The 12,242-nt window shown below is 40.4% G+C and overlaps 1 protein-coding gene across 1 annotated transcript in view; it reads right to left on the bottom strand.

Moving 5' to 3' along the window:
- Window positions 1-247: 247 nt before the first annotated feature.
- Window positions 248-12,242, bottom strand: part of fam110b (family with sequence similarity 110 member B) — a 39,269-nt gene continuing 27,274 nt past the window's right edge. The window contains exons 2-3 of the mRNA XM_057334990.1: window positions 10,444-10,534; window positions 248-2,722 (exon numbers count right to left, since the gene is read on the bottom strand). Of these exons, the coding sequence (XP_057190973.1) occupies window positions 1,210-2,403 (1,194 nt within the window). The 5' untranslated portion in view covers window positions 2,404-2,722; window positions 10,444-10,534 and the 3' untranslated portion in view covers window positions 248-1,209. The remainder of the gene's footprint in view (window positions 2,723-10,443; window positions 10,535-12,242) is intronic.

Below are 12,242 nucleotides of genomic sequence, written 5' to 3' on the forward strand. Positions count from 1 at the left end.
CAGCAGATATCACTCTGAATAATAAGATATCGGTGGAGAAATTTAGTATCGGTGCATGCCTAATCATCATCGTTTTGATCTTAAAACACACCGTCATGGTATAGATAAGAACATAGATCTTGTACAGTATCTTGTGGATTTGAAATAAGGAGGGTAAATAAAAAGTTTATTTTAATTTTTTAGTTTAACTATTCCTTTATCAAACATCACAAATATTAAAGTAATATTTAATCCAAAACATCCCACAGAAAACACATTGAAACATTTGAGGTCGATTGGCAAAATTAGCTATTTATTGAAATGAAAAAGAACTAAATGTGAACACATTTTGTGGTGAAATTTTTAAGTAACAGCTCAAACTTCAATATACCGAACATACATGTCATCGCAACAACAGTGTCTTACAGATTTGATCATGAACAAAGTCTCACACAGCCTCACAATGTAACAAACAGACCAAGAGCTATGGAGGAGCACAGCAGACTTGTGTCATCATCACACAATGCCTTCCAAAAAATTACATACATGTTCCTACAGCATTTACACCTTTCCAAACAACAGTACCACAAAAATAATCGACCGGCATACAGGAACCTTATGGACGACAGACAGTGAAAACAAACCACATAAAGCCGAACAGTGTCATGATACTGCTGGAACAATATGACCAGTGCAGGGCTGAGAAGTGGGGTGGTGGAGATCTCGAGAATAGACTAAAACATGCTTCTGCTGAGCCTATTCACAGAGGTTTATATACATACAGCTCATATCCATCATAAGAACAAGTAAAAAAAAGTAGTGAGCGATAAAGAGAAGCAAAAGAATAGTAAACACACCGCAGCTCTGCATTCATACTGCTATGGCTTCCCGGCTAAGTGTGCGCAAGTGAAATAAGAAAGACCGAAAAAGGCGCTGACATCATACATCAGCTTGACAGACACAGGCAGAAAGAACAGAAAAATAAAAAGCGCGGTTGTTCTTTGCAGATCGATGGTGGTGACGCAGACATCTTTAAAGAGGCTCCTACATGAGCTGCAGTATCTGCAGGCCGCAAAGAGGAGTGTCTGAGGAGTCATGCAGATTCAGACGAGGAACACTGAATGCAAAAAGAGCCATCGACTCAAAAGAATTTCCCATTTAATCCTTCAAGATTTCAAAGACAGTGCATGGATAGCAAAAATAAGCACCCAAGTCCAACTGCTCCCTCTTTTAGACATGGGAGACTTTCTGAGATTCCCGTGCCTGCTTGATGCTGTACAGCCACTTAATAACCCGCGCATTCCGCTCCACAGCAGAAATGCCATAGGGAACCCGCTCACCGGCGTCGTCTTCATCATCGGACAGGTCGTCATTGCTGTGCCGTGACTGCTCACAGTCCGAGCTGATCATGCTGGCACTACGAAAGTTGAGCGAAACGATGTCGGAGTTCGCGCGGGCGAAGCTCTCCACGCCCACACTCTCCAGCTCCTCGGGATCCAGCCCACAATAGTTAAAGAAGCGTTCTACGTCCGCACCGGCCCGAGCATAGCGGTCGCTCAGGTCTGACTTGGAGCGATGCAGAGAGGGTCTGCGGGCCACAGAACTGCCCAGCTCCAGTTCTGTTAAGGTACTGGGCAATGTCTCTCTTTCAGGGGAGCGGGGGGCATTGTCACAAGCGGCCAACGCTTTGGCGCTAGGCTTGGGCGGCAGCGGTGGTGCAGAAGAGCTGCTGCTGCGAGCCGCTCTGAGCGGTTTGCCATTGCACATGCGGCGAATGTCCGAGGAGCTGTGAGAGGCGTGAAGCAACGACCTCTCACCTTCGACCTCATACGACCTCTCCTCCAATAGCCTGCGACTCAAGTTCAGGTTGCCTCCCTGAGGACTGTGTCGGCCTTGCGCGGATGATGGTACCTTGAGTGACCCAGCAAAGGAGCGGCAACCAGGTTCCGTCAACTCGGACGAGCGGTGCGGCGCCCAACTCCGTGCCCCGACTTTGTGCGACGTCCCCTTTGCAGGCCCCTCGGATGAGGAGGAGCTATTTAAGATGTTCTTTAAGATCTCCAGGTTGAGATTCTCCCGCTTGGTGGTGGAAGCGCAGGTGTCTGACTTGGCGTTGTTGTTGGAGGCTTTCAGGCCAGATCCCACGCCACCGCTCCTCTTCACTGGAACCGGACAGACAGGAGGCTTGGCCAGAACCTGTGGCTTGATGGGTTCCTGCTTAGCGTTGATGACCTCCTGGCTCTTGACGTACTTGGCCTTATCAGCTTCAAGCCGTTCCACCGCGCTCAGCCGCTTGGGGTTAGGCTCGGTCTGGCGGCGGAAGTATTCGGGGCCCTTGTTGAGGATGCGGAGCGGGACGGCAGAGGCGAAGGCCCCACCCGGGCCGGCGGGCTTGCTATCTGCCTGCAGAGTCTCGGTGGGCATCTCTGCTGGTCTCTCGGCGGCCGCCGTGGTGGATTCCGCAGTGGACTCTCGTCAAGGGGCAGCCTGGAGGCACACACATCAAGCCAGATGACCGGACTATTAATCCTGTCTCCACTGGCTGTCAGTAGTGAGGCCTCATACTCGCAGCTCATTAATTAGTCCTGCTTCCTCCACGCAGCCCGGCCCTGAACGGCACGGCAGAAAAAAAGAGCAATCAGCTCAAGTCAGTGTCAGTTCACCCCGTCAGGTTCTGCCAGCTGGGAGGATCGTGGGGAAAAGCCTTGTTGCTGTTTCTTTGTTCCTGGCCAAGGCAGCGGATCTGAAACACACAAGGACCAACCCTGTTAAGGGAGAAGGTGACATCACATTCCTAGCAACAACAGGAAGAGCTGGGTCCCAGTCATGCTGTTGGCTGATGATGTAAGCATTAGAAAACAACTAATGAAAACACATGCACACCTCATTATACGTGGGATCAATAACATATTAGGTTTTGTATAACGTTTGTGTAGATTATTGAACTGGGGGTTTATCTAGCCTGTATAAAAATATCCTTAACTAAACAGTAAACACTGTAGCCTATATCGTTGTATAGTAATTTACTCAACTTGTCTGTATAATCATCCAATGAAACAAAACAGAATGTTTTTCATAACTACTTTGAAAGACTTTGCTTCATATCGAGTAAGATTTGCAAAGCAACAAGGGGCAAATGATTCTCATAAACATACAAAGAAATGATGATTCAGCAGCGAGTGAGAGATTTTCTCTGTGCATCTTGATATATAAAGACATATAGATGTAAGATCAGCGCTCATGTTCCTGCCAAAACCTTGAGGCTGTTTGCGGGGGAACAAGACAAAACCCAGGGAAGAGAAGAAAAAAACAAAACTGTGGAAAACTTTACTGGTCTCATAAATAAAAGTAATTACAGAGGCTATTAGACAATAGCGTTCACGGGGGCCGCAATAGACCTGGAAATTGCTATGACAAAGCAGTTTATGGCACAACAGCCTGTGACAATCTTCTCTATCAATCTCAGGAGTAAAATAAATAAATATACAACAGTAGTGCTTCTAACAGAGACAAACCACTTTTATTTTAACCCACATTAATCCTGTAAAAGCCTTTGCTCTTGAGGTTTGCCTTTATTTCAGTGTATTGCAATGGCTAGACCCATTTACATAGTAGGAAATGGCCTATTATTTAAAATAATAAAGTCACATTTGTCAAAGAGTCTAGAATGAAGTAGTGTTTTAATAATTAGAACATTGCAAGGCCCTAAAAACCTTATCATATAACACTGATATCACAGTTATTAAAGACAGCGCTTCACCATTTTGGCATACATGCATCTTTGTCACAAGCTCACCAAGGATTTAAAATATTTTTTTCTGTAAAAACTTTATATAATTGAATTACCCTGCTCACATTAGCAAGCAAGGACCCACTGGGCCCAAAAGCACTCCTTTTCTCCCATATGAGCCACTTAAAACATCCCCATGGCCACTTGTCAGCTGAATTGAGGCATTGCTAATTTCTGGTAAATGTCAGTGAGGGAAAAGTCAGAGAAAAGAGAAAAATAAAGCCTTTAAAGGAAATATTCTGGGTAATATGCAAGTTAAACTATATCAGCAACATCTGCAGCATACTGTTGATTCTCACAGAAAATTATTATAATTATTAAAAAACTGTTGACATACATACATATTCGACCAGCCCTAGTTGGGATAAGCACAACGGTATTAGCAATAACCTTTTAATTAAAATCTTTAATTAATGCCATTATTATGACGGTTTCAGAACGTGATTCTATACCTAAACGGCATAAGGGAAAGAGGCCTTTCTTATGAAACATAATTACAGAACACAGAGTCTAACCCGGGTCACACAGAGAGCAATAATTGTAACAGCTCCCCATACTCCCCCACAAGGAAAAAGCGGCTTTAAATCCTCTGTTGAGTGCCGTAGCCCCTCCCCCTAAAATACAGAGTATACCCAGCTGTGGGACTTCAGCCAGCAGCATCTCACATCATCTCATCCCCCTCCCAAACCCATCTGAATTACCAGAGCCCAAGACAATTCCCAATGGTCTGCTCAACACACCCGCTCACCCTTATCGGTCATGTAAGAATAACACTTTACCTCATCGCACCATTTTTGCGAGATTGCCTTCTGAAATTAGACGGATATTACACAATGATCAGGAATCCATGCAGGTGTGTATACAAGAAGACCTCTGTGAATTATCGTTTCGTTATCAGAAACATACTTGTATCTTTTTTATTTCTACCCTACAACCAGGGGCGGCGTTAGGGGTGGGCTAAGGGGGCTAAAGCCCCAAATGTTTCAGTAAAGCCCCGTATTACCATACCCTGTACGAATCACTTAGGAGCAGTTCATATTTTGCGTCTTTTGCGTGCACAAGTTCGTTAATTTAAATGGAGATGTGCGACAAGCACACTCAAATAGAGAGCAACGCAGTCGAGCGCTTTGAAAAAACGAGAAAGTAGCGTGGCTTGCGTTTTATTTTAAACATGTTTTAGACACTTATGTGTATTCTGACACATATACGGTGTCTCTGGGCTAAGCCCTGGATATCCACTAACCCCTGCCTACAACTACACTGTATGTAAGCCATTTAGACAATGATTTTCTAAACACTGAAACACTGTGGCGGTATCAAAATGTTAACCAAAAAGCCGCTTAACCAAAAGTGTGCTTTTTGTGTTTGAAAATGATCATTATTTTAACAAATCTGTTTATTGACACAAGTGGTGCAAAAATAATATATCTCACCTTTAATTTTCACTGTATGAATGAAATGGTGAACTTATGTGGATTGTGGTACATCACTGTTAGCTTAGAGGTTATTTAACGCCAAGGTCATGGGTTTGTATAATGCAATGTAAGTCGCTTTGGATAAAAGCGTCTGCCAAATGCATAAATGTAATGTAAATGTAGATGTTGATAGAGTATTTCCAAAAATGTCACAAAAACCTTTCAGTAGACATATGGGTAGTTGACAGACTAACATTCAAATTTGTCCTATTTTGTGAAGGGAAAAAACTAACAATGAAGATAAATCTCTCTTATGCCATTTTATATGATAATATAAATAATATAACACAATATATAAAATAATAAAATATATAACAATTATAATAAAAATCAATGTAATATTAACAGTTTTTTTTCTAAATTTAGATGCGTCACAACATAGGACACATGTACGATTTATCCGTCAACTACCCACATACACACATTACAAACATAATCTTTTCTGGGTAAATATAAAAAAATGGATAAATATTGATCTCCAACTCAGACATACACAACGATTTATCCAATGAAAGCCTCAAAATGTTCCTCCCTCAATACTAAATATGGTGGCAAAACAGTTTTTGTATGAAGTTTGTAATATTTCTTACACTACAGTTAGGAGGCTATAAAGCATATCTGTATTAAAGGAGTAGTTCATTTTCAAAATAAATTTTCATGATAATTTACTCACTCCCATGTCATCCAAGATGTTCATGTATTTGTTTCTTTAGTCAAAAAGAAATTAAGGTTTTTGGCGGAAGTACCGAGTACCTTTTCAACGCAATTACGTGAAGTCATGAACGCGCATCGCAGAACAAAGCAAGGCGAGCATTTGTGTTTATAAAGCATATACTTTTTTTTTACAAAATGACCGATCGTTTCGCTAGAAAACACCCTTATTCATCGTCTGGTATCGTTTAAAGCCCTGAAACTGTAATTTTGACCTTCAACCGTTTGGAGTCCATTAAAGTCCACTATATGGAGAAAAATCCTGGAATGTTTTCATCAAAAACCTCAATTTCTTTTCGAAAACAAAATACATAAACATCTTGCATGACATGGGGGTGAGTAAATTATCATGAAAATTTATTTTGAAAATGAACTACTCCTTTAACCGACGTTAAACGTTGCAACATTAACATTAAAACCTTCTTGATGTCTAAGAAGCTAAAATTTTCTTTTAACTCCAAACACATGACAATCATGTGAGCGATTCTCACGCAGGCAGTTCAATGGACACAAAAACCTGCCCCTTTGAAGCCATATGACTTCAAAATAACAACAGGAAAATGCTTGCAAATGAGCATTACATTAGATGCAGATTAAATTCAAAGTCTGTTGCATTTATCAGCAATCTCTTTGAGATGATATTAAGCACCAGTGTCCCGCTGGGTGTATTGGGTTACGACGTCATGTATAAAACAAAGAGAAGATTGGATTTCAGCTAAAATCCTTTTATCGTATTTGCCTAAAGGCCTTTCCTCTAGTAACAATCCTGAGGGTGAGGAAACTAAAAGATGCTGCTTCTTAGCACGAGATGTTTTTTTTATTTAGACCGCTTTCGATTTGGCAAAATCATTTTTTGCTAAATTGTTCAAATGTTATACAATATAAAAAATAATTTGCAATCAGAATGATTGAAAGCTATTAAAAATACTAATGTAATAAGTATGATAGGAGGGAAAGAAGAAAATTTGTCACCCACATGGTGTTTGTTTTTTATCAAAACTGACTTTTACACAGGCAACAAGGTTGTAGCATCATTTCCACTACTACTAACATGTACCCACAGTTGAAATAACACCCACACAGTATATACATTTTCCCTTAAATAATTACATCCAATTACATCCAAGTTAGACAAGGTGGCACACATCTAGAGCAAAATGAACAAGCTGTAATATTGAGAGTGTCGGTCTGTTGATAAACTGCTATTTAAGCAACAGATTCTGGCGTCCATCTGTTGTCTGATTTACAACAGCAGCAGCAGGACAGAAGCGAGACATTAGAGCTGGTTGGGTGCTATGTGCAGTAGGCTGGCCTAGTGACTCATCCAGCCAGCAGATAAGCGCTCTCTCCTCAGGGGAGATCGCCCCATTGGCTCTTTTCTCCAGTCACTCATCCAGGTCTAGGCCCACCCGCATAGCAGGTGTGTGTGAGAACCAGCACTCCGCAGAAATAAACACGAGACTCCCTTAGGCCTGAAACTGTACAGATACAGATGGGATGGGAAAAGAATATTCAACTGGCATTTTGAATAGTGTCTTTGTAAAAGTGTAAGTTGTTAGCATTCATTTTGTCATTGTGTTTACCAAGCAATAATGCACTGCATCAGTAAAGGCCAAGATAAATTCCCATTAACCCAATACAAATGCAGCATGTTTGTTTTATTGTCATAATTAAACAGGTTAATCATCCTAAACTGATGTGTCAAAGCAGTTAGTAAATAAAAAATATATTTTGTTGTTGATTTCAAAGCCATGCACCCTATTCGACTACACTTTTGCTGGAAATTTATTTTACTTATAGTAGTAGCTAGGCAGATGCAAACAGAGACAGGACATGCTTACATGACATGCCCTCATTCTTAGAAACAACCTTAAAAACTGATTCACTTGAAACTAGGCCATGTTTGTGCAAACCACAATGTGTTTGGGTGACAAATTATTGGCTACCAAGTGCAAAAATATTTGAAATTCAATTTTGTATAATTTTGGTTCCCATGTAAAATCTGGGTCCTGAAGCAAAACCAACAAAAACACTACTAGCTCACACAATAAATGTGTATTTGTGTGCGTATCCCCTCCAGCTAACTGCATGTGTTCAAACAATGGGCGTGGGTCAGATCTAAAAAAAATAAAGGACTCTGATGTTGAAAGAAATGTGAAATGCGCAAAAAACACGAAGTGACACAAATCCGTCTCTGGCACCACGTCTAGTGTGCATTTTTTTCATCATCTGACAAAATGTCCAGACAGAAACATATTTGTCTTAGACACTTCATTTTATTTGTGACATTGGTGCTGAAAGGTTTAAAGGTTTTTGTAGCATATTTGTGAACTCCGTGTCTCCGCTGTAGATCAAGATCCTCTGTGTTTCAGGTCTTAAAGGCCTGTGATGGAAGTAAATGTCTGAAAATAAAGCCAAAGGTAAATAGCCAATCTAATAAAAAAGACACTGTCTGATGTCTAGACTAAAAGGACATACTGTGATTTGTGTAGGGCTACCTGGCAAGCGTAGGTCGCAACAGTGAATCTTTTGAGGACACAGTCACAACACAAAATCAAAACAATGCATTCAAGGCAAGCTTGGAGATGAGCTCTTGGTTTTTTTAAGCGTAAGAGAGGGTACTTCTAGATTTCCCTCTGACTTTCTAGGAACATTTAATTGTGCTACATTGATCACCCTCAACAAATGACCTTTAACCCGCTTTCAAAAGCCCAAATCTCTGTCTGTAAATAGACTCTAAGGCTATTAAATAGGCTGTGTTCTTCAAAATATTTTATTTTGTGTTCAGTAGAACACAACTATGGTAGTCAATGGTGGCCAAGAACTGTTTGGTTACATGCATTCTTCCAAATATCTTTCTCTGTGTTCATCAGAAGAACAAAGAAATTTATACAGATTTGGAATGAAGACAGAATGTTCATTTTTGGGTGAACTGTTCCTTTAAAAAGCAAATGTACACACAGTTTTACCACAGATACTTACAGTGCGAAACCCACATGTTTCATAACCGATCAAAAATATAGCAAGCACTTTTCTGCACTTAATGCTTTATCTGTCCCAAATGCAAGATAAATAATCCAGTTAGGGTTACTCAGGGAGCAGCAAGAGGACATCAGTGACCGAGTACTAAGGATGATATCAATTGGCTGGTCATGTTGTGGATTGGTTCTCACTATATCACGTTGCTGTCTCAGCATATATGTTAATATGACTCATCATGACACCTACACTAAAGCCATAATGATGTAGTTTAGCTTCTATTACGCTTCTCTGGAAGATTTTTCTGACTAGAAAATGTAGCTGGAAAGAACGTAGTCTCGCGCAGCCAGACCTTTGACTAAACGGCATATGGTCTGGTCCACATTGCAGCTCCTACTGGCCAAGCGCAGCCCACTTAGACAGGAAAAGACCGTCTGGCTCACAAGAGAAGTGATAGACCACAGTTTGTTCTGTATTTACGTGTTGTTTATAGATGAGTTCATCTGAAATGAACTAAAAGATAGTCGCTGCAAATAGATAGCACAGAACATAAAAATGAATTGATGTCTTTGGTAAATAGTCATTATCCCGTCAAAATGCTTATTGGCCTGGTACCTTCAAAACATGAGTTTGATTCCAAGTGCATTGATGCAAGAAAACGTATAAGACTACTGCAGGGGAAAGGATGGTTTGTAAATATACCTTCAGGTTACAGTAACTACTGTACTTCATTCGTCAAGGCTAACTGAAGTAACCAAATGGTGGAGAACTCCTTATTTTGTGTCATTACTAAGGCTTAAGTTTAGTTTTACAGTTTGAAAATTTGAAGCAATTTCATTGTACTGAAAATCTGCAAGGAACTGCCAGTCTGCACTGCCAAAACAAAATGTAGACAATGAAATACTGTGTTCAAAATATTGCGTGATTATTTTTTAATGGCTTGTTAGTGAGCCTTTACCAGCAGATCTGCTGAGGGGATGTACAGGGTTGGTACTGTTCAAAGAGAATGTTTTGGCTTGTACATCTCATAAGCTTAAGAAGAAATGACATGGTAAAGACTTATTTTGCAGTAAAAGCTGGTCCCTTAGGTAACTAGTGTTCTTCAAACCGCTGCACAGGGAGGTTAAATCTGATAAAACACACAAAAGCAACAACCAGGACCAGAAACTGCAATAATAAACTCTCCGCAATGAGCTCTAACTCTATAGGAAGCTGGGTTTAGAAACAGACCTAGATTGCATTTAGGATATTATTATTATTTTAGTTATTGGTGTGCAACATGAAGGATATTCAAAAGGTCTGTAGCATAATTCTAAAACACCTTCCTTCTTTAAACCAAATTTTAAGCACCATATAGGCCTACTTTTGAAAGATAACAAACCCCCAGTATACACTGCGACAAGCATGGTATATAAAAAAATTGTCTACAGTGAAAGAAAATTTTGATTTCAGTTCTAAAAATATATTTATTTGTATAAAACAACAATTGCTAAAGAGCAAGTAACCAACCTGTGAATGACTCAGGTTTTAACCGTCTCTGAGTGGCTGTCCGAGTCGCCGTTTTCATCCAGCTGCTGTAGGTTTTCAGTGGGGGTGACACCTGCACAAGACACAACAGCACATAAGTCCATTACAACCTAAATCAAATTACACATACACCACATAAATCTTTAATGTACCCCTAAGCATTTCTTGCATGCTATAGGGGTCTTATGGCGTGAATACATGTTTTTCTGTGTCTTTGGTGTTATAAGTTGCCCATGCATGTATTAGACACGTAAAATTTCAAAATGAAAGTGTCGGAACAAAAGATGCATTCTATCTAAAAGCGAATGCTCACCCAGACCTGCCGGAAAAGCATTGTGTAACCACACCCCCACGAATCTACGTCATTTCATGATATGACTTGACTAAGACCGCCCAAATGTATACGCAAGTAAGGTGGGCGTACTTGTAAATCTCATTGTATCGCCACCGCCGCAGCCATGTCGTGGAGACGCTGCGTGTTTCGTTGCGAAAAGAAAGCCTCTTTGTTTGCCCTTCCAAAAGATGAGACAACTAAAAACGAATGGTTACATTTTATTTACAATAATGTTCCAGAACAGTACAATCCGAATATTCAAGTGTGTGCAGCGCATTTCACAGATGATTGCTTCATGAACCTGGGAGAGATCAAGGCCGGCTGTGAACGAAAGCTTTTGTTAAAAGGTGGGGAAATTCCAACCATTACAACTTCACAAGGACAGTCTTGCGCTTCAGATTCGCAGCCTGTAAGTAAATTTTCATTGTAAAAGACTTTGTTATGGACTAACGCCAGTTGAGTTTGTCGTGTGTTTGTGATCTGCAAATGCAGACACGCGCGCAACGTGAAAAAAGACAACATAAGTCCTAATAATCAGTAATTATGTTCCAACTAGAGGCAACAAATGTTGTGTTTTATAATGGTAAGAGGCGTTACATTTCCGTCACACGCTTGCAGTTTTCGACCAATCACTACGCACTGGTTAACTGGCCAATCATAGCACATCTCGCTTTTCAGAGCGATGAGCTTTGTAAAAAATCTGCGCGTTTAAGAGAGGCGGGTCAAAGAGGAGATAGAAACATGCACGGTATGTGGAAAATACAGCATTTTTTAACCTTAAATAGTATACACATTGCATTACATCTAAAAGAAATGATAATATTGGTTTTAGCCGTGTCATATGACCCCTTTAAAAGCACTTTAGTGAGATGGGAGAATGGAGTTTATGGGAATCATAATGCTAAGGATCACAGGGTTAGGTTTTTGTTTTGTTTACTTATTTTTAGATTGAAAACTAAACTATAGCTATTATGCAAATAGGAATGCTTTTAACAGCCAACTGGGATGGTCTACAGTGCATGGGCAACTCCATGCATCATATACTGTATAGAAAATAGAGATACTTTCATAACAAACTACACAAACAGATGTTAGAATTTCTTTCATAAGAACCTTTATAATTGACATCATTGTCATTGATTGAAGTCTATGGATTCACAGGGAATTCACAGCAGACCACATAAACACAGAGAGTGAATGATGATTATTCGTGCGTTGAGCTCACAGTGTTCATTGCCTATCACTGTTAATGAATCATCATGACACTTCAGAAAACCAGCAGATGCTGGAGCTTTGCAGACTCACGGGGTTACAAGTTTGTCATTTTATGAGGGAGTTCCTCCATACATGGACATGTTAGGAGTGAGAAACTCAAGGATTTCTGCTGCAAACCAGACGCTACTCAGGGCTCGAATGAGATGCAGCACTTCTCGCATGAGATCAAGAA

Source organism: Triplophysa rosa, linkage group LG5 (assembly GCF_024868665.1).
Source record: "Triplophysa rosa linkage group LG5, Trosa_1v2, whole genome shotgun sequence".
NCBI classification, from domain to species: Eukaryota; Metazoa; Chordata; class Actinopteri; order Cypriniformes; family Nemacheilidae; genus Triplophysa; species Triplophysa rosa.